Source organism: Rhinatrema bivittatum, chromosome 14 (assembly GCF_901001135.1).
Source record: "Rhinatrema bivittatum chromosome 14, aRhiBiv1.1, whole genome shotgun sequence".
NCBI classification, from domain to species: Eukaryota; Metazoa; Chordata; class Amphibia; order Gymnophiona; family Rhinatrematidae; genus Rhinatrema; species Rhinatrema bivittatum.
In genome coordinates, this window is record NC_042628.1 from 45,685,745 (window position 1) to 45,709,476 (window position 23,732).

Sequence of the window (23,732 nt, forward strand, 5' to 3'; positions counted from 1 at the left end):
GAGAATGCTGGATCCTGGGAGTCTCCCTCCTATCCTCCTCCGTCACAAGACCGTTTCCAGGGTGCACTCCCTCCTGCCCTCCCCTCACATGGCATCTACTTGGGTGCTCTTCTTCCTGCCCCCTCAGTGTTTCCTTACTGGGTTCTCTTCCTCCTGGATGTCTCTCCCACTCCCAAGGCCTCTTCCTGAGTGCCTTCTTCAGTGCTCTCTCGCCTTCCCTCCCCAGATGCTATCTTCCCACCATGGTCCCTTCTTGGATGCTCTACCACCTGCCCTCCCATGGTCTCTTCCTGGGGTCTATCCTTCTTCCTTATCTCACCTATAATACTTTCCTGCATGCTCCTGCCTTCTTCCACAGGGCTCCTCCCTAGGTACTTTGAGTGCTCTATACTCGCCCCTCTCCCCTATGGCCCCCCTTCTTGCTCTTCTCCTTTTCACCCATCTATAACTTCTCACCTTATTTGCTTGCCTCTGTAGAAGGGAGGGGGAACAGTAGGGTAATTGCACTGAGCTTCCAAGCCACAGAAGAGTCTGTAGTCTGCCTGAGGTGAAATCAAAGGGAAAAGGGTCCAGACGGAAGCGATTTTCAGGCCGGCGGCGCATTAGACCCAAGATTCATTGCAGTGGCTGTTAGTTCCATGCTCATGGGCCCTGCCCCCTCTTCCAGTTCCCACATGGAGTTCCTGTTACCTAGGAAACCTGTGCGAGGGGCAGGACCACTGCAGGGCCTATGAGCAGGCAGCTCACAGGTCCCGCGATGATCTCACATCTACTCTAGCGCCAGTCTGTTCACTACAGTCTGGTCCTGCTCCCTTCATCTTTGCCTCGCGTGGGCCACAGAGTTCTTTGTGGCTTCAGGGGTAAGGGTAGTTGTCCTACTTGCCCCCTCCAACCAGTCCTGGAGGTTGTGGTGGAAAGCCATACTTTTTTTTTGGGAATAGAGGGGAGGGAGGAAGGCACTTGCCACCCCTTGTCCCCCTGTAGCGATACCACTGTATTAAAAATGTGCTAGCACGGAAGGCACTATGGTATGGCTGCTCACACCTCAGAACCTCCCATCTCTCGAATTTCTCCGAGACCCAGAACATTACTTAGAAGGTTTTATAATTACATTTATTGTGTTTTATGAGTCTACAAAGATCCAGTGTTCTTCCAGGGCTCTTGCAGGACAAAGGATTGCTTAAAAATTAACCATGAACCAATTTGCAACCACAATTCTCAGCACAGTGGTAGGCTTGATTTCCGGGTAGAGATGACTTATTCACAGGCATTTTCATTGACCCATGGCCTTCGGGGAAGAAACACCAACTTGGCCCAAGCACAAAAGCCCGATAAAGAATAATATTTACAAATGTTTGAAAAAGCACATTACCTCTTATTTCCAAGAAATGTTCATAGCCACCCAGGTGACAAAGTGGCACACAGGGTATCGAGTAATTGTTGGCAGACGAGGGCTTCTCAGCCCACCCATTCTGCCTATGTCCCCACCTAGAAGATCCCCACAGACCCTACCTGATCTTGTTCTAGTCCCTCATTTGCTCTGTTATCCTCTGCTGGGAAGGGGTTCCTGGCATCCGCCACCCGCATTTCCGCACAGCTCCTCTGAGCCTCCCCTTCCTTTCAGCTTCTCATCGTGCTCCTGTGCCTTTTTCTAGGGAACAAAATGCCGGCGAAAGTCCTTACGCTGCCCCCGTGCCCTGCCTTCTCCCCGTCCAGCGCCCCCGTACCTTTCCTGCCAGAACCAGAAGGCCTGTGTCTGCATCATATAGAGGGATCAGAGACCTGGAAAATGAAAAAAAAAAATTATATATATATATATATATATATTTTATTGGAAAACTACATTATACCCCATGCAGCAAAGTAACAGCCGAATGCTCGACAGAAATAAATTATGGACTGGATGAAAAAAAATCATAATAGGTGACTAAATTCCATTTACAACTTGAATTCACAGATGGGATTATTAAGATCCTAGAAGAAAGTGAGAATGGCTCCAACCGCATGATTTTCTGGCGTTTTACTACAATACCAGTGTATTATTATTTTTCATCCCCGAGGGTCTGGCGGAAGCTTCCATTTCGAGGCTGTCTGGACCTTGCAGCTTTTCAGGAAGCCTAAGTCACAGAGATGCATGATTTGTAGCTTTGGGACACCGACATGCGAGGCCCTAATGTGATTTAAAACAACCCCTAAAGGAATCACTATGAGGTGGGGTCAGAAGTCATAGGCCCTGAAGCCAAAAAAAATAGCCCTCTATTTCCTAGAATGACCAGACAGCTGCATGTCAAAAAGGACGAGCTAAGCCAAAAAAAAAAAAAAAAATAGCCCCCTATTTCCTGGTTTTCCTTACAGTTTATGCAGAAATGCAGGACGGAAAGAGCCCAAGCGAGGGGCAGTCAGCCCACCTGGCAAACCTTCTAAATGCAATAGCAGATTTAATACCTCATTTGGAAGCACATTTATTGAAATGGATGAATGCTCTAATTAAAAAAAAAATTAAACACATACACACACACATAACATCAAGCATAAGAGGTCCTTTCACACGTTAACTACATAAGCAGGGAGATAGTGAGAGCAGTTGATGTTTAATACAACGAGATGGGCGGCAAGACATCGCTGGAGTGACCGGGATCATGGCACGGCAGGGGGAGGGGGCACATGTAGAATAAAAACGCTTAGGGGGGGGGGCTTTTTCAAAGCCATTTCCGTGCATAAAACCCCATCTTTCATGTACTTTTCTGTACCCTACGAAAAGAAGGCGTTCTGGGAGAGGGAGGGGTGGAAGCGGAGGGCATGATTTCTGTGCCAACTTTTGATTTTCAAAATACAGACCCAGAAAGTTACAGCTGCTGCCAAACGGGGCTAACGCTGTGTGCGCGGGTTTCCCTGCAAATTTCAAAGCGGATTAATGCGCGAAAATAAATCGCTCTGAAATGCCGGGCTCCAGTCTGCAGGTAAAAAGCAGCCGCTGATTTTAGCCTACGAAGGCTGTTTGAGACGTGCCCTCATTGTGTACACCCCTCCACGTCCTCACACGTAACGTATTTCAAGAACTAATACATTGAAGCAAAAAGGCAAGCAGACCTAGGAGTGACACCAAAAGTGGAAGCAACAGAGCTGTGGGCAACCTGAAGAGTGGGCAGGTTTCTAAAACATCTGCAGGCTCTGTGCCAAGTTGTAACCCCGCCAGCTCATCAGATTAACATTCTCCTGAGTCCAAAGGTTCATAACCTCCCACCCCCTGGATCCGACCGGTCCAATGCCGCAGATGACATCACACACACACACACTGCACCAAGCAATCAGATCCGTCCCACATGCTACTGCTGCAAACATGGCTGCTGACAGGGGCTCAGGGCTACAGCTTAATGAGTGCGGGCTAGCACCCACTGCAGGGAGGCTGGGCATGCAGCATCCTGGCCTGATGAGCCCTACAGCCAAACGCCTGACGGCTGTGCTCCCAGCCCAAGGGCTATGCAGAAACCTTACAAGTACATTCAGGAATTCCCTTATTCTGTTTGTTGGCCTTGGAGCAAACAAAGAAACACAAAATCAGCTGCTAAGGCCCTGCAGGGTTGATATATTTTTATAATATAACTAAATCCCTCTCCATCTTTCATCTCGTTTAAAAAGCCCCAGTTTGGCAGTGTCAGCGGGTGTAAGCCCTTGCATCCCCCCCTTTACAGCTTGGTGGTCTTTCTTTCTATGTTTTCTAGCATTTGGATACCCCCAACTGAGCCCTGTAGTTTGACAAAGACCTTAAGCAGGAAGGATGATGCCGCCTCCTTTTAATTCACATCCACACGTCTTTAGCTGCTATTGCTGGGTTTTGCACACACACTTGCAGTTTATCAACTGATACACTGGTCTTTTTCCTGCTTAGTGCATCGAGCGCACCTTTAGCCCCCGTTTGGACGCGCGTTTTCCACGCACTATTTTTACCCCTTATACAGTAAGGAAACGCACGTCCAACCCCCCCGAAACTAATAGCGCCCGCAACATGCAAATGCACGTGGATGAGCCTATTAGTCCCGCTTGATACAGAAAGTTAAATGTGCAGCCAAGCCGCACATTTTACTCTCAGAAATTAACGCCTGCCTTTGGGCAGGCGTTAATTTTGGCCAGCACCGGGAAAATGTACAGAAAAGCAGGAGAAACTGCTTTTCTGTACACCCTCCAACTTAATATCATAGCGATATTAAGTCGGAGGCCCCAAAAATAAAAATTCTTAAAAAAAAAAAAAAATCTGCCCGCAGCCCGGACGCTCAATTTTGCCGGTGTCCGTTTTCCAAACCCGTGGCTATCAGCAGGTTCGACAACCGATGCCGGTAAAATTAAGCGTCGGCTGTCAAACCCACTGACAGCCACCGCTTCTGCCAATAAGGAGGCGCTAGGGACGCGCTAGTGTCCCTAGCGCCTCCTTTTACCGTGGGCCCTCATTTGCATACTGAATCGCACGCCCAGGAGAGTGGCCTGGGTGCGCATTGAGAGAGCGGGCGCTCGCCTTGGAGCGCTGGCTCTCCCACGCATTTTACTGAATCGGCCCAAGTGTTAGCAAGTATTACTCCAGCTAAAGCATATTGCACTTGCCTATTCTTAGGCCCAAATGCACCTACATTTGTCAACATTAAATCTGATCTGCCAGTTGTCTGCCTCTACAGCAAACCCAACTGGCCTGGGAATGGAGCCCGATCCCCTGAATGCCACCAGGCCAGCCCTAGTTTTGCTCATTTTTAACCTCCTTTTCAGAACACCCTGCTTCTTGCAGTTTGCTTTTCTGAGCTTGAATGAAGCAATATGTTTGTGTGTTAGTCCATTTGGATACACAGAGAGCAACAAATATCAAAGACAGGTGATATGTTTTTTAATGGGCTAACTTACTACATTTGTGACTGTCTGGTCTGATGAAAGGACAATAGCTCTCAAAAGCTAGTCACAAATGTAGTACGTTAGCCCAGTAAAATGGTCTCACCTACAACCTGTTTATGGGCCAAGTCTGCTGGCAGCTAGGGACCACACTGTTCTCACTGCCAGACACTAGAGGGCGCTCTATGAACAGACATTACCGGATGGCACTGGGAGCCACAATAGGACCATAATACGCTGACGGATCAGTTAAAAATGTTTTAAAAAATCACTTTTAGGTTAGCCAAGTGTGAATTTCCTATGGGATCTTCTTCAGACATTTAGATAGCAATGTATGAGATTGGAAGGAGAGAGCAAGGGATCTGTTTTGGGGGCCGACCTATTAAGCTGAGTACAATACAGGAGTACATGAGTCCTCCTGACCAGTCATTTCATGGGCAGAAGCAGTGCAAACTCCCAGCTGAGGAGGTCTGCTAAATCCTAGGACATGCAGCCTTCCCATTATGCTTGGCACTACAGAGCTGTGCCGAGGGGCTATCTGCTAGTAAGCCAGATAGCCCCACACCTCTCTTCTCATCTGAGAAGCAGCACGGTCCAGACACACACGCCTACCTGTCTTCTGACCCCAGGACAGTCGCCCCCGCTCAGGGCTGATCATCTGCCCCCACATCCCCGCTGCTTCCAGGCTCACAATGGGCCAAGCTGGGCCACTGCTGGCCAGTCCAAGGAGCATGCATGAATATCCAGCAGCAGGGGCTTAGAAAAGGGGGAAAGGGAGTGGCGGTTCATGGCTCAGTTCTTATATGCTGCCTTATTACCCCCCCCCCCCCCCAACCCCAAGGGGACCCAAAGCAGTTTATATCACATGAGATCAAAATACATCAACAGAGCCTAGTGCAGCACATCAAAACCAATGCAAACAATCCGTAATGCAGCCCTATCCATGCCCCACATTCACTAGGGAAGGAATGGGGTACACATCACGCAACTACAAATGACACTCCCTCCGAAATTTAGTTAAAAAAAACATATAGAACAACATAAATACAAGCATAACAACAAAAATACATCATAAAACAATTAGCAGCATCACAGTAAATATGCTAGCACACATAAACCCCTCTACCAACAAAGTCCCAAACGCCCAGCTTCCTGGTTGCTCCCGACCTCCACTTTCCTCAGTCTTCTGGCTATCTTACAGTTTTTGTTGATTTATACATTTATCTCTCTCTAATTGTTTCTTAGTTTAAACTCTGTACTGTCTTCCATTGCCCAGGTTTATATGCTCCCTGTTTAATGTAACTTTACTTTCTACCTTGTTGTTAATTGGTTTCCCCTCAGTTACATTGTAAACCGGTACGATAAGACCTAGTCTTGAGCATCGGTATAGGAAAAGAAATTAAATAAATAAATAAATAAATCCCCTTGGCATGGCACCCTGAGCAGATGCCTGTCTTCCCCACCCCACAGCCACGACCCTGCCTGGCCCTTTTCTCCCTTCCTCACTTTTCCAAAGCAAGCTTGCTTTTCACTTCTTTTTAGGGAGCCTTCCATGATTCCCAAACCCGTCCTCAGCTCCTCACAGCCAGTTGGAGGCACAACAATCTCCAAGGCATGCAAAGATGACCTCAAGCATATTCATTAGGAATATCATGAAAACATGATTAGCTCTGGGATGTTGGGGAAGGGGGCAGATGAAAGGAGTTTAATGCACAGCTTGGGAGCTGGGGAAGCTTCGAGGTCAGAGGGGAGCTCCACTAAGCCATTTCACATTCCAGTCCTGGAGGCAAACCTAAACAATCTGGTTTTCTGGACGGTCCCAACAAACATGCATGAGATATATCTGTATACACCGGAAGCCCAGAAGAAGTGGTGAGGCCGAGAACGGTGCATGAATTTAAAAGGGCATGGGATAAATATTGCAGATCCCTAAAGGCTTGAGGCTGGTAATGAAGAAAAGGGGTAACCTCTGTTAACTTTGGGTGTAACATTTCCTCATGGGGAGTAACCTGCCCAATGCATAGGATACACTGGGGCGTAACCCGCACCATGAGGCAGTTACTGCCATAGGCTACTTACTGGGCAGACTGGATGGGCCATTTGGTCTTTATCTGCCATCATTAATATGTTACTAATTACGTATATGAGGTGGATTGGGAAAGCTGTAGTGGAGGGGAAAAGGAGGATACCAGTACTTAAAGAACAGGGCTGGACTGACGAAAAAGAAATCATGAAAAGTCTCCATCATGTCCATGTACTTCCGCTTGTTTGTGAATACCCCAGAGCATCTCTGCTGCTAGTTTCTTGTTCCAAGTGTCTTCACAGCTTCAAATGCCGATACTGCCTTTGCTCTGAGCACTGCAAAAGCAACAGTGTGCAGCAGCCTGCTAGGAAGCTCGGACACAGCGCCTTGTGACATCATCAGTTTCCTGCTCACTGTCTGACGAGGTCAGGAGCCATCAGCTTGAGCAGTTACTGTCACTGTGCATAGAGAACTGCATTTTTACTAGCATATATTCACCTTAGTGTGGCCTGGAAACTGGAAGCCCAGGCATGGACTGCAGGCAGAGAAGCTGTGACCAGTATGGTCTGAGAATTAAAAGCCATTTTCCAAGTTATGTGCATGCAGTTACTGTATCTTTCGGCTATTCGGCGCAACCTTTGAATGATCTCTGCTGTTTCCAGATGTGCCTGCCAGCTTCCTGTCACCCAATCTTGCAGCTGGAATTACAGCGTCAGTACACTGCTTCTAATTTATGGTCATCTCTGGCCTGCCTCATACCGGGGAAAACCAACTTCTCCCTTAACCAGGCACATCTGTATCCTTTATCTTACCTTCAGTGCACAAACCCTTCCCAGCGCTCAGAGGATTCTCTTCTTTGTCCTTCCTTTCTGGCTCTCATCAGGGGGACTCAGAGTTTCTTCTTCTTCTGGTCTTTAGGTTCTCGTCCAAGTGTCGTCCATCACAGCCTCTCTTCTTACTCCTTAGCTGGCTCTCATCATCTTGTTTGTCATCTTATTCCTTCCTATCTGGTTTTCATCAGACAGGCATCATGAAGTGCTTCGCTTTTGTTGCTTGTTTCCTCTCACATCTTTCTGCCATATATTAGCCAAGAACTACAACAAACTCCTTGTCAAGAGAGCGTGAACCAGCAAGAAGCTCTTGTGGACATCCTCAGAACCAGGCTTGTGAGGGGTTCTTCAAGCACCAGGAAGGGGACCACTGAACTAGAGAATGGCTTCCCATGCTACTCTTTAGTTGACCACTAGGTGGTAGTAGGACTCTCTAATGACCCCTAGCACAGCATCTCTTTGCATTTATATGAGTGCTCCCAGACCTCCCCAGACCCCTGGGCCTGCCCACTGTCCTCCCTCTGGCTGCAAGGGCTCTGACCAGTTCCCCAGGAGTCCAGCTGTGTGAGCTGCAAGCCCTGAGCCCTGCCCCTCTCTAGCTGTGAGAACAGGACTAAGAGCTGTCTGCTCTTGCCTGGGATTTATTGCTTCTCATGTCACAATCCCTAATATATGGCATGGAGCTGACATATTTATAGAGGCTTCTCCTGGAAGCTCTCTACTCTGATCTCACCTTGCTTGGGAACACCAGCTCACGTCTCCACTGCCTGATGGAGCTGCAGGAATCAGGATCCCAGCCCTCATCAGCCTCTTTCTCTGGGTTTTTATTGCTTTTTCTAAAAATAGAGGTCAGCAAACATGCCGCAGGTGATACTGTTATCACGCAAACTCTCACCTATAGATGTTTGCTATCCAAGGGAAAAACACCAGTGGCAGCACAGAAACGTGAAGGCAGAAAAAGACCATGCTAGTCAGTCAATCCACACCAACTAATTCAGCTTTACAATCCCTACCATGCCCTCAGAGAGCCCCCGTGTTTATCCCATGCTTTCTTGAATTCAGATACTGTCCTTATCACTACCACCTCCATAGGGAGATTATTCCTTGCATTCACTACCTTTTCTGTATAGAAACATTTCCTTAGATTATTCCCTGAGTTTTCCTTCTTTCACCTCATCCCATGATCCCTTGTTCTAAAGCCTCCTTTTCCTAGAAAAAGGCTCACCTCTTGTGCATGGAAACCTTGGAAGTATTTAAATGCCTCTGTCATATCTCCTCTATCTCGCCTTTCCTCCAGCGTATATATTTTACATCTTTAAGTCTATCCTCAGATGGTTTAGAATGAAGATCACTGATCATTTTAGTAGCCACCTCTGGACCGACTCCATCCTGTTCATATCCTTTTGAAGGTGCGGTCTCCAGAATTGTACTCAGTATTCCAAGTCAGGTCTCACCAGGGACCCGTACAAAGACAATATCACCTCCCTTTTTCTGCTGACCAATCCTCTTCCCTATGCAGCCAAGCATCTTTCTGTCTTTTACCGTCACTTTATCCACCTTTTTGGCCACCTTAAGATCATCAGATACAATCACCCCCAGATGCTGCTCTTGATTAATGCTCAGAATAATTTTCACTCCCTAGTCAGTGCCACTCTCTTGGTTGTTTTGCAACCCAAATGCATAACTCTGCATTTCTTAGCATTAAATCTTACCTGCCAGACTCTAGACCATTCCTCAAGCTTTGCTAGAACACTACTCAGGGATGTCAAATTTTGGTATTATCCGCAATAGTCCTTCTGCAGTATTGCTTCGGAGAGATGTTGAAAAGAACCGGACCAAAGTCCAATCCCTGCAGCACACCACTAGTAACAGCCCTCTCCTTGGAGCGAGCTGTATTTATCACTACTTTTTGTCACCTCCCACTCCACCAGTTTCTAACCAGTCATTTAGGGTTCACTTTATTATTAAGTTACCTATGCAGAACTGTGCCAATGACCTTATTGAAATCCAAGTATATTACATCTAATGCTCTCCCCATAACCAACGCTCTGGTCACCCAGACAAAGAAACTGATCAGATTTATCTGACAACATGCTGCCTCAGGTCCAGCAATCCATCAGATTCCAGAAACTATCAGAATAACCGGCCTGTGGATCCCAGCTTCCTCTTACTTCCACTTTTGTGAAAAGGCACCACACCTGCTCCTCTCTACTCCTCCCAGACTACTCCTGACTAAAGAAGCATTGACAAGAGCTGCCAGGACATCTCTAAGATTCCTCAATACCCTCAGATGTACCCTTTCGCCGCAGCTCACCTTCCTCGCTGCCTGCCTAGTCTGCCTCGTCGACCGCGTCGGCGCCGCCCCGCCTGGGACCCAAGCCCCGCCGACCATCGAGCCCCTCTCCCTGCGCTCCGAGCTGCAGGCCATGTGGGACCTCTTCATCCAATTGGGAGCCGGAGACACAGAGCAGCAGCACCAACCAGGAACTGACGAGCAAAAATAAATAAATAAAGGTAAAGCCCTTTAAATTCGGGCCCCTTCTTCCGGCGTTCCCTTTCGCCGCAGCTCACCTTCCTCGCTGCCTGCCTCGTCGACCGCATCGGCGCCGCCACGCCCGGGACCCAAGCCCCGCCGACCATCGAGCCCCTCTCCCTGCGCTCCGAGCTGCAGGCCACGTGGGACCTCTTCAGCCAATTGGGAGCCGGAGACACGGAGCAGCAGCACCAACCAGGAACTGACGAGCAAAAATAAATAAATAAAGGTAAAGCCCTTTAAATTCGGGCCCCTTCTTCCGGCGACGCGCGCCGAAGGAGCGCGACAAAGGGGCCCGCCCCTTTGTGCGCCCCTTAGTGCAGCTCCTTAAGGCAGCTCTCTGTGAAACAAGCGTTTGTCTTATTAACAGGAACACTCTTATTCTCCATTCATCTCGAAGTTAGCAGTTCACTCCCACACCAGTTCCTCTTGCGATATTTTTGTATTCGCTCGAAACCAATCCCTACCTTCCTCACTCACCATCTACCACTGCTGCGAACCATGATCACTCTCACCATCCCAATCATTCACAAAAGCAGGAACAACTTAGAAAAATCCTCCTACTCACCCTCAATCTTGCAAAAAAGATTAATCCCAATCATGATATCTCCTTTGAACCAACTTCTAGGTCTCACTCTTTTTACACTAACACTATTAAATGCTCAATCCCTCACAAAAAAAACTCATCTTCTCCATGACTACCTCTTGGAATCCCAACCTGACCTATGTGCCATCACAGAGACCTGGTTAAAAACAGAAGATATTGCCCTAATCAACCAACTTCCGCTTTCCTCATACAATTTCTTCTCTATTCCCAGACCTAAGAAGAGAGGTGGAGGTCTGCTTCTCGCTGCAAACAAAAAACTTAGACTTACTCTTCAGTGGGCAAATGCCTCTCCCCCCCTGGAACTTGCCATCTTCAAATCTTACAACCTACAAATTGCCCTTACCTATGCGCCTCCTGACTACCTTGAGTCAGACCCATCCCCGTTAATAGAGCTCATATCCAAACATATTATTTATTTATTTATTTATTTGATTTTATATACCGGCAACCGTTTGCACATCGTGCCGGTTTACAGATAACTTATAACAAATAATATATAGGCAAAGCCTTTACAAGGAACAGTTTGTAACATAAATGCAGTAACATGGCAATTAAGTAGATAAATAAGTAGGGGAGGGAAGGGTAGGGATATACGAGACAAAAGGAGGGGGGAGGGGGAGGGGTGAAAATGGAAAACATAGGGAAAAGATATGTAACCAGCCATCCTTTTGGGAGATTTCAACCTCCATGTGGATGAGTCCCCACTGTCGTCGAGCTGCGACACATTTCTTAATTCATTGAGCGGTATGGGCTTCAAACAAATTATCAACGAACCTACCCACAAAGCAGGACACACCTTGGACCTGATCTTTTTAAATGAGAGCCTCTCCCCCTCAACTGGCACACTCTGCACTCCTATCCCCTGGTCTGATCACAAGCTTATCTCCACCACTCTAAAAAATCATCAACCTTTCACCTCTCAGTCTCAAAAGACCAAAATCCAGTACAGGAAGTTATGTAACCCTGACACACTCATCAATCACCTAACTTCGGAGTTAGGACAGCTCGACCTCACTAACGCAGTCTCGGCCACTGCTTCCTGGTCAGAAATTACGAAAAAAGTGGCTGACCTCACCTGCCCACTAACTACAAAAACTCTTCATTCAAATAAGGACAACAGAAAACCGTGGTACACACCGGAACTTAAATCCATCAAGAGAGACCTCAGAAGCAGAGAACACCTTTGGCGCAAAAACCCTTCCTCTACAAGTAACCTGACGGCATACAAAACAGTTATGCACCAATATAGGATCGCCATCCTCCGTACCAAAAGAAACGTCTACTCTCAAAAAATCCATCATTTCATCTACGACCCAAAAGCGTTATTTACTCTTATTTCCTCGCTCACCAAACCATCACCTACTGCGGTTCCAGATGATCAAGCCGCAAGCAAAGCAGCCGAACTAGCTACTTACTTCAAAAAGAAAATCCTAAACCTCTTAGCCCTGCTCACGCACAACAATACTCCTCTCCCTCCACCCCCCATTACAGCAACCGCTCATCCAATTACAAATCTTGAAACCTTCGAACCTACCTCTTCATTGGAGATAGAAATCATTCTCAAAAAGCTCAAACCTGCGTCTCACCCTCTGGACGCAATCCCATCCAACCTGCTTATCTCCATTCCATTTCCAAGCATATTGCAAAAATCATCAATTGTTCGCTCTCACAGGGCCATGTACCAGACCCACTTAAACTTGCTATCCTAAAACCTCTGCTAAAAAAAACGAATCTCTCTCCGGATGATCCAGTCAATTTCCGCCCTATTGCAAACCTTCCATTCATCGCAAAAATTTTGGAAAGAATAGTAAACCAGCAACTCACAGAATTCTTGAACAACAACAAAATCCTCTCCCCATATCAGTTTGGGTTCAGGAAAGCCCGCAACACTGAAACACTCTTAATCACACTTACAGACACCATCCTCACAAGTCTGGATAAAAAACAACCAAGTCTTCTCATTATCCTCGACCTTTCTGCAGCTTTTGACACGGTGAACCACGCCTATCTTTTAGATCGTCTATCGGACATCGGCGTCAAAGGCACCGCCCTAAGCTGGTTCAAGTCATTCCTTCAAAACAGGACCTACAAGGTCAAAATCAACAATGAAGAGTCCCTACCTGTCTGCTCTATGCTGGGAGTTCCCCAAGGCTCCTCACTATCCCCAACCCTCTTCAATATCTACCTCCTCCCTCTCTGCCATCTCCTCACCAATCTTAATCTAATCTTCTATCTGTACGCAGACGACGTACAAATTCTCTTACCAATCACCGAATCATTAAACAAAACCCTCGAGTTTTGGGACACCTGCCGCAAGTCCATAAACAACCTTCTATCAAGCCTCAACTTGATCCTGAACACAAAAAAGACGGAATATCTACTTATCTCGCACGACGGCAATTTCTCACAGCTTAACCCCCTTCCTGCAACCCTTCCCACGTTCTCCTCCCAAGTCAGAAATTTGGGAGTCCTCACGGATAAACAACTTAACTTCAAAAGCTTCATCAACAACACTACCAAGGACTGCTTTTTCAAACTCCAAGTTTTAAAACAACTTAGACCGCTCCTCCACTTCCACGACTTCCGTACAGTACTTCAGGCAATCATTTTCTCAAAAATAGACTATTGCAACTCTCTTCTGATCGGCCTCCCTGCAAATACTATCAAGCCTTTACAGATGGTGCAAAATGCCGCTGCCAGGATTCTAACCAGATCCAAAAAATGGGACCACATCACCCCCATCCTGAAGATCCTCCACTGGCTCCCTATCAATTACAGAATCCTGTTCAAAACTCTAACCATCACCCACAAAGCGTTATTCAACATCACACCTTTGGATCTCAAGTTCCCTTTTAGACTGCACTTACCATCCAGGCCAGTAAGAGCAGCACATAAAGACACCCTCCAGGTTCCCTTTCTAAAAACAACTTCAGGAATGAGATCCCTCTCAGCGTCTGGTCCAAAACACTGGAACTCTCTCCCTCCAGACCTACGGCTAGAACACTGCCCGGTTACTTTTAAGAAAAGACTCAAACCTGGTTGTTCAATCAGGCCTTTTCCTATTCAGATAATCCTCTGAATTTAAAACCTGCCCGTTCATGAGTAGTATTTTTGACTCTTCCTATCATTTATATCGCCTTAGTCTTAAATTTCATGTCCAGATTTAGCTCCTCTACTTGTTCCTGTTGCCTTCACTACGATTAACACACCTAATCACTACCCCACTAGCCTTGTATTATTTTGTACAGTGACACCCTTATATGCCCCTCTGTTCCATGATATTAGTTTGGTGCAATCCATAGTTACGTCAACCCCTTATTTTTCTGTTTCGTAGTTCAAGATCTTAGCCTCGGCTATCACGTGCATAATTATATTTTTTCTCTCCGAGACACTGTTTTCTGTATAAATGTTAAATGTTATCTGATTGTTTTATTGGTTAATAATATATTATTCTGATTGGAATCCCTAGTTCTTTGTAATTGTTCTCGTTTGAAGCTCTGTTAATGTTCAATGTAATTGCTTTCATTTACTGAAGCACTGTTTCTGTTCAATGTAAACCGAACTGATTTGTAACCCCTTACAAGAATTTCGGTATATAAAACTGTTAAATAAATAAATAAATAGATGTATCCCTTCCGGCCCCATCGCTAACTCCTCACATACACAATGCTCTGAAAATCGTTTCAGGTGTACCTCACTTCCAATCCTTTTTTTGTCCATTTTCTGTGTCCTGCTCTTGGCCCCTTATCAGTAAAAATCGAACAGAAAGCAGAGTTGCTTATCTGTAACAGGTGTTCTCAGAGGACAGCAGGATGTTGGTCCTCACACAGAGGTGACATTATTAGATGGAGCCCAGACACGGAAAACATGTCAAAGTTTCTAGAACTTTGACTTGGCACACTGAGCATGCCCTATACCATGCGTCCATGCAGGGTCCTTCTCTAGTGTTGCATATAGGGAAAAATAACCCTTGCTTTAGTTACACGATGTTAGGTTCCATATTAGGAGCTACCACCCAGGAAAAAGATCTAGGCATCATAGTGGATAATACTTTAAAATAGTCAGCTCAGTGTGCTGCAGCAGTCAAAAAAGCAAACAATGTTAGGAATTATTAGGAAGGGAACGGTTAATAAAACGGAAAATGTCATAATGCCTCTATATCGCTCCATGGTGAGACCGCACCTTGAATACTGTGCACAATTCTGGTCGCCGCATCTCAAAAAATATATAGTTGCAATGGAGAAGGTACAGAGAAGGGCTACCAAAATGATAAAGGGGATGGAACAGCTCCCCTATGAGGAAAGGCTGAAGAGGTTAGGGCTGTTCAGCTTGGAGAAGAGACGGCTGAGGGGGGATATGATAGAGGTCTTTAAGATCATGAGAGGTCTTAAACAAGTAGATGTGAATCGGTTATTTACACTTTCAAATAACAGAAGGACTAGGGGGCATTCCATGAAGTTAGCAAGTAACACATTTAAGACTAATCAGAGAAAATTATTTTTCACTCAGTGCACAATAATGCTCTGGAATTTGTTGCCAGAGGATGTGGTTAGTGCAGTTAGTGTAGCTGGGTTTAAAAAAGGTTTGGATGGGTTCTTGGAGAAGAGGTCCATTAACGGCAATTAATCAAGTCTACTTAGGGAGTAGCCACTGTTATTAATTGCATCAGTAGCATGGGATCTTCTTAGTGTTTGGGTAATTGCTAGGTTCTTGTGGCCTGGTTTGGCCTCTGTTGGAAACAGGATGCTGGGTTTGATGGACCCTTGGTCTGACCCAGCATGGCAATTTCTTATGTTCTTATGTAGTCTTATAACAGAATTATATATAAAAATGAAAATTAGGAGAAACCCAATTCTGCGGGGTGGCGGGCAGATTTCATCAGAACTAATATCCTCGGAGAACACCTGTTATAGGTAAGCAACTCTTCTTTCTCCAAGGACAAGCAGGATGGTAGCCCTCACACATGAGTGAATCCCTAGTTACAGACTATACCCCAACACAAAAAGGGACCAACAGATACCCAACCAAGTGCCAAGGGGCACAACAACTGTGCTGTTAGTAACAGAGGGGGGAGGCAGCCTGAACCCAAACAATGGATCCTAGCTGGGGAGAGTTGAGTTCTATACCTCAAACAGATTCTGAAGGACAGTCGCGTCGGCCATCCCTATCCAGACACTAGTGACTTGTGAATGTATGGAGAGAACTCCACGTCGCAGCCTTGCAGATCTCCTCCATGGGAACTGCTTGCAAGGGGGCCACCAACGCTGCCATGGCTTTTACAGAATGAGCCTTGACATGACCCCCAAGATGCAGGCCCGCTTTGACATAACAGAAGGAGATGCAACACTCGGTACTGGAAGTACTTGATGTGAGTCTATGCGTCCTTTAAATCGAGGGAGTATAGCCAGGGAAACCATCTTGAACTTTTCTTTTTTTAGAAATGTGTTCAAGGCCCTTAGGTCTAGGATGGGATGGAGTCGTCCTGTTCCTCTTTGGAATCAGGAAGTACCTGGAGTAGAATCCCTGCATTCTTTGCCCTGGTGGGACTGGTTCAACCGCTCTGGCCATTAAGAGGGAGAAGAGCTCCATTAGCAGTACCTCCTGATGCGTTTCCAGCCCCCAAACAGGCTCAGAGGGCAATTTGGCAGGACACCCAATAGATTCAACTGGTACTCTTGACGGACAATGGAGAGAACCCACTGGTCCGAGGTTAAACTGGGCCACTGGCTCGTGAAGAACCTCAGCCTGCCCCCAACTGGAGGGTCCAACATCCCGGGTAGGGGTGACTGGCCTACTCTCCCTGTGACCCAGTCAAAACCCTGTCCCTGGAGTTGACTCAGGCACCAGCTGGAGCTTGGGGCTCTCTGCAATGAAATTGAAACACCATGGAAAGTGAGAAACACGAGAAAAAGAAGTTTTCCAAAAAGGCCAAAATAACTCACACCACGGTGCTTACAGCTCCATGGAAAAAGAGAAACTGGAGAGGGACCCATGTGAATGCATGGTATAGGGCGTGCTCAGTGTGCCAAGTCAAAGTTCCAGAAACTTTGACATACGTTTTCCGTGTCGGGGCATCTGATAAAGTCACCCATGTGTGAGGACTAACATCCTGCTTGTCCTCAGAGAAATATTTGTTAAGCAATTTTGCTTTTTCCTCATTAACCCTTTCATCTCAGAGTCTCACAATGCCACTTTTGTATTTCCTCCCATCACTAACCTATCTAAAGGGAGTCTTGTCTCTTCTTTTACTGCATTTGTTATATTTTCCTCCATTTGCATCTTCGTGCTCCTTGCTGTTTCCCCAGCTTCTTTTGGTTTTTCCAGGAATCGTTACCTGTTTTCCCTCTTTCTGCAGGAGGAGGGTCTCACCTCTCGGGGAAACCAGTGTTTTGACTGACTGCACACCTGGCCGCCGTGTTAAAGGACGCTGTAACTTCATCTGCAGACTCATAATTACCTTTCACGCTAGCACTGCAAATCTTTAGCTGGGCACGTCTGCAATAACAGTTTTCCTTAAGATGAGAGCTCCTGCTCACAACCAACCCTAAACTTTATCACAAGAGCACTTAAGTGTACTGAGGCAGTAGAAGGAGTGAGGCTGTTTAAAAGGGCCATTTGACTGGAAAGGAGGAGGACAAGGAGATCGCGGGCCCACCCAGCAGCATCTCCAATCCCAGGTCATTCATTTCAATCCATGTTTACTTTCTAAGATGGAATCATGTCGGAAACTGTGCCCGGTCCCCCCACTACTACTGTAGTAGTGCTGTTCTACTGGCGGAAAATTAAGCATGGATAACATGCAGGATGTTAAGAACAATAAATGGCCCCAAACCGATGATTCTGCTCTACTGCTTTATGTTTCAGCCTTCTTAAAACTATTCCAATTAACAGTCTGTAAACGAAAGACAATAAAGTGACTGGTAGTTATGTCCTGGGTATAAACTTTTATTTCTTATTTATAATGTTATTTTGTGATACTGTTTTTATTACTGAGTGTAAATAAAATGTATATAAAATGGACAAATAAATACCTTTTTTCTTATTTGATTATGTTTTATTATTTGCTTGGTTTTATAGAATTGTGTATGTTTATTGTAATCACCAAGATATGTAGATCAGCGGACTATACATTAGTTAAATAAATAAGTACTACACTGGCTGCCTCAAGGAGTAGCTGGGGGGGTGGAACAAGTGTTCTCAATAGCCCCCCAGGGGTTTTAACTCGATTGGGGAGGGGGACATCATGACGGGCCACTCACTCCCTCGAAGAAGATCCCCAGGAGAATCCGGGCATGCGTTAGCATTCCGATGCTCCCAGGGAAAGTTAACTACACCTCCTGAAGCGTAAGCCGCATTATTTCATGCCAGGTTTTTAGAGGGGGAGATAATGCGTGATGCTTGAAATACTGCATGTTGGAGCTGCACTAAGACATTTACTATACAAAAAACTATCACAGCTTAGGAAAAGAGCCCCTAAATTTGTATGTAAGACAATGGAGAGTGAATGGACTGGCTCAAGGTCACAAGGAGCATTAGCAGAAGAAGCTTCCCTGGTTCTCAGCCTTCTGCTCTAATCATTAGGCTACTCCTCCACTCCACCTGGAATTTGAGTCTCATTTGCCAGAATATCCCTGTCAGGGCATAAAGTTCCTGCCTCATACTCTCCCTCATTTCCACCAGTCCTGGCACATCTCCTCTTCTGCTTATAGCAAACCTCTCACCGCGGTCATCAAAACTACGCCCGCCATTCAGATACCAACTCTGGACAACTCTGGAATTTGACCAAGAAAAAATACACAACAAAATCATGCCACAGCTATGATAATTTTTCTAAAGAGAAATGATCTCTGGTAAGTGGACAGAACGGTAGCACCCTGTCCCCTTGCAAAGTGCTACACATCTCTGCCACCATGTCAGAGGAGCGTTAGTGCTGCATGGCACACCGATGTCTCTGGCACCACCATACCGCACATCCCACACTCGGACCAAGATGGCGGAACCATTAAGCGGATTAGGAGGCCGCCTAGAGCAGTGCACTCCTGGGGGAGGCTGGTGAATGCACTTCCTTCTTTCTGAGCCTGCATGGACTGGAAGGAGGTGACATGGCCACCGCCTTCAGGAGAAGGAGCAGTGCAGTGGGAAGAAGCCATCAAACTCCAACACAGACAGGAGGAGGAGGAATGACATGGCCCAGAAAAAAAAATCAGCATCGCTTCCCCCCCCCCTCCCCCAGACAGAAGCCGTGCGGCAGAAGTCGCATCGGCTTCCTGCCCTACTCCCTTCCCAGCAGTCAGTTTTTGGAGGGGTAGTGCAGTCAAGGAGGGACCAGAAGAAGCAGCATCGGCCTTCTCTCCCTACAGCAAGGAGTAGAGTGGTCTCCAAGGCCAGATGTAGCGTCAACCTCCCCCAGTACTCAGGAGCAGGAACATGGGCCTACTGCTCCCACCCCCAGCAGTCAGGAGCAGGAGGGGCAGCGTGACCCAGCCACCGGAAGAGGCAAAGTCTGGTGGACCGAAGGGCTGAAGGAGGAGGCTGCTGCTGCTCCTGTTGCCTTAGGATGGGGGAAAAGAGTGAAAGAGCAGGTGTGTGTGTGTGTGTGAACATGTGTAAGAGGGAGCAGGCGTGTGTGAATAAGAGCATGTGTGTCTGTATGAGAGAAAGGAGAAAAGTTTGTATACAAAATCCACCTCTCTCTTCCGCTTCCCCTGGTAATCCATGACAATCTTAGGACATCTGGAAATCAAAAGTTCCCAGGAATGCCGTGTTGAAATATTTATTAGCATCTGGTAAAGTTTTATGAGTTTTTAATTATTGGATGCTGCTCTATTCATCAGCTTTTTTGAAATATTTGTCTTTTTATTAATATGATTTTACTATTATGATTGATGCTTTACATTTCTTGATTTTTTTTTTGATGCTCTGTGAGAAATAGTGAAGGGTCTCCATACAGAGTTTGGCTTGTTGCAGTTTCTATTTATATTTCATGGTCTCGTTATTCCATATTTGGTGAGGGTTTGTCTGTGTTCTCCATATGTGACAGAAGTGAGGTATTCTGCTAGCGTGAAATTTCTGTGCAGGGATCTGTAGCAGCCTGGCTTGTTCCGTTTTCCCAATAATTTAATTTAATTTTCATATCCTTATTCTGCCTTTCATAGGTCTGACACTTCAAAGCGGATTACATAGTGAATGGTTACTGAAATTAAAAAATTATGCTACAGGTGCTACTAGGAGGCTTTATATTACAAGTAGTTTGCATGCATCTAATAGGAGGTGTATTGGTGTTTTAGGGCCTAGTGTAATATCTGCAGTGTGGCCTTTTCATGGGTAGGGTTGTTACTGTCTAAGCGCTGACAGTTCTATTTTGGTATCGAAGATTTACTATATTGTAATTCAGTTTACTCACAGCTTTCTGAGGGCCAAGCCCACACCTAACACGCTTTACAATAGGCCTAAATTCCATATGGGTTACAAGTGTGTCTGTTCATAGGGTTTTCCGGTTCGCACTGAAGTAGTGCATATAAATATATTATACATGTTGTGATATTTTTACCTTAGAAGACTGTGCTTTGAATGTCCTTTTTCATGTAAAATCTGTTATAAATGCATAATTTTAAATTATGTATGCAGAGAGCACGACTGAGGTGGTGGTGGGGGGAGGGAGGTGGGGCGAAAGGCCATAAAGTTCCCTAGGGCGCCCAATACCCTTGCTCCGGCTCTGACAGCACCACACTACTCCTCTAGCATTCAAGCAGTACTGCATGGTACCCTCAGTCTTCTGGTAATGCCATAAGGAACCGAAGAGGTACGGTAGAGGCAGCAGCAGTGCAAGCTTCCCTCACACATTCTGCCCAATCACAGAACAGACACAGCACAGGCAGCAGCAGTGCAAGCTTCCCTCACACATTCTGCTCAATCACAGAACAGACACAGCACAGGCAGCAGCAGTGCAAGCTTCCCTCACACATTCTGCTCAATCACAGAACAGACAGCGAACAGGCAGCAGCAGTGCAAGCCTCCCTCACATACACTGCCCCACCCCAGAGCAGGTACAGCACAGGCAGCAGCAGTGCAAGCTTCCCTCACACATTCTGCCCAATCACAGAACAGACACAGCACAGGCAGCAGCAGTGCAAGCTTCCCTCACACATTCTGCTCAATCACAGAACAGACAGCGAACAGGCAGCAGCAGTGCAAGCCTCCCTCACATACACTGCCCCACCCCAGAGCAGGTACAGCACAGGCAGCAGAGGTGAAATCTTCCCTTTATAAACCGCTGCTTGATAGAACAGAAAACAGAGTGATAACCGCTGAAGAATCTAGTTCTCAACAAATAGTGCGTGAATTTGGATTGTAGAGAGGGAAAAGATTTTAAAGTACTCAATTCAAATAAAATTAAACTGAAATACAAAACGAACCCCAAATTCTATAAGTCAGGATCTGTTGTTTGGATCAGTGCATTTTCTTGCTGTGGTTGGACACCAGCAGTAATATAACCCTGCTGTGTGTGTGTTCAGCACGGTCACAAATCATGCACCCAGGATGTTATTGTGCTGTAACCTAAGCTCTCCAATTACACGCTTGTAGTTCACTGGGGCCTCTGTCCTTGTTAGTAATATCTTCTGCTTTCCTAATACTGCCAAATGATCAGACCAAAGACTCTTTTCCTTGCATCACAACTACCCCCATCCTCCGAGATCTGCCTCACTGCTGCTTCCCATCTCCCCGAGATCTGCCCCACCACAGCTCCCCCCAGCCCCCTACTCCCTCCCCCCAATATCTGGCTCACTGCGGCTCCCCCAGTCTCCTGAGATCTGCCTCACTGCTATAGGAGCCGATTTTTCAAAATGACGGGGTGGGGGGCGCTAAAGGGCTGTCGGTATTTTAATTGTATGCAGGCTCAGATTTAGGAGCAGGCAACTGCCTCTGGTGCCAAATTTTCACAGGCGCCGGAGCACTGCCTGCTTCCATGCCTCTGAGCCGCGAGACTCCTCCATTCCAGGTTTCGATGTAAAAGGAAGCCCCATGAGGGTGAGGGGACGGAGCACCGCAGGGCCTTGAGAGCGCCACCTGAGGCTGGAGGCCCTGTGCGCGCGCGCTACACTTCCTTTTTCAAACGTTGCTGCTAAGTGCAGGAGGTGGAGTGGAGGAGTGCTGGGGCTCAGAGGGGAGGGGGAGCAGAGAGGAGAGGAAGTAGAGGAAATCTGGGGATCTCCTTCACATCCCCTTTTTCTTCTATGTAATGACCTCGCTGCAGTTAACGACTCCCCCGCCTCTACTGAATAATGGGCACCAAATGTATAAATCCCTGATTGTATGTCTTGTTATGTAATTGTACTATTATATATGTTTTAAAATGAATCCACATAGAACAATGGTAGTTGTTATGGGGGGGGACGGGACTACAAACATTTAAATAAATAAATAAATAAGCACCACCAATCACCCCTCCATGGACACAGTGAAGGAGCTTGCTCAGTCCTGGGGTTGCTCGAGCACCCACAGAGCTGGCTCCTATGCTCACTGCCTCATTCCCTGACAAGCTATGAGCTGTGAGCACATATTCTGAAGTGTTGGGAACAATCAATCCACAGTGTGCAATAAATAAAAGTGACTTGATTGTGTGTCCCAACACCAGGTTTGGTTGACCAGGTTTTGGTTTTTTTTTTTGTGCACCCCATGCTGCTCAGCCTCTCCATTTACATCTGGCTCTCATCAGAAAGCCATCCTGCACGGCCTCATTCCTGACTCCTGAGGAGGAGATACTCAGCACCTTTGATGCAAACAGCTTCCCAAAGCCTCAAGGAGGAGCACTGGGATGACAGAGGTTGCTGGTTGCTTGGTGAAATATTTCCTTCCCCTGCAGACTGGAGAGGGGAGCCCGACCTCCCTGAGAACCGGCTGTACCGATTTGCCTCGCTGATGAACTTCACACCGGGGCCAGTGAAACCTGACCCTTCCATAAACACCAGAAGCCACCAGCTCCTTAAGTGACACTTCAAAGGCGAGTGGAGGGAGCAGGAGATCCCAGGGGGGCCTGCAAGCGTGTGGGAAATGAGCAGTATGTGTACAGGTAGAAAACAGCTCCCCCCCCCCCCCCGTACTGTCATCTGCAAGCTGGAAGAGATGCCCCCAGATTAGATTCCAATATATTCCACCTCTAAGCCCCCACAAAAATTATAATTACAGACCTTGCAAACAAGAGGAATTACAAAGATAAAAAAAAAAAAAAGATTCCGTGCACATATGCTGGACACATGGTAACCCCAGCCCCCAGTCTCCTGCCGCAGCCCAGGGGCAGGGTCTGCGGCAAGAATTAGAAAATCCTGTGGCACAGTTTCCGAAATTGTACAGCACATTGCATAAATCCAAATCATTCTGCAAATTAAAAAAAAAAAAAAAATCGACTTTAGTTTTTATAGTACCAATAACCTAGGAGCTCTCAGGGGTGGGGGGAGGGAGAAAGGATAGGGAATGGGGGAGGAGAGAAGACTGGGGGCTAGGGATAGAGAGAGGGGGAGAGAGGTTCTAGGATCTTGATGGGAGGGGATATGAAGGTGTCCCTCCTCTCACTTGCACTCCCACTCTCATTCCCACCCCATCTCTTAGTCCTCACCTTTTCTCATCATCCTCTCTCTCTCGCGCGCCTCTCCACCCCAGGTGCCCTCTCTCTCGCCCCCCCCCCCCACTCTGAGTGTCAGTAAACAAACACACACATGCCCATCCTCTCTCTAGCCCCCTCTTGGGCACACACAGCCCGAGTCCCTCAGCTCCTCTTTCACACCGTCCATCCTGAGCCTTTTTTTTTTTTTTTCACAAGCCTCAATCTTTCGGCCCCTTCTTCATGTAATTCCCCCCCCCCCCCCCCAA

At 46.8% G+C, this 23,732-nt stretch overlaps 1 protein-coding gene across 2 annotated transcripts in view; it reads right to left on the reverse strand.

The window, feature by feature from the left end:
- The window catches only part of LOC115075806 (mitochondrial import inner membrane translocase subunit TIM16-like), a 497,551-nt gene that overhangs the window by 72,053 nt on the left and 401,766 nt on the right, over nt 1–23,732 (reverse strand). For both annotated transcript variants that reach the window (XM_029576599.1, XM_029576597.1), the window contains exon 10: nt 1,728–1,782. In XM_029576599.1, coding sequence (XP_029432459.1) covers nt 1,728–1,782 — 55 coding nt within the window. The remainder of the gene's footprint in view (nt 1–1,727; nt 1,783–23,732) is intronic.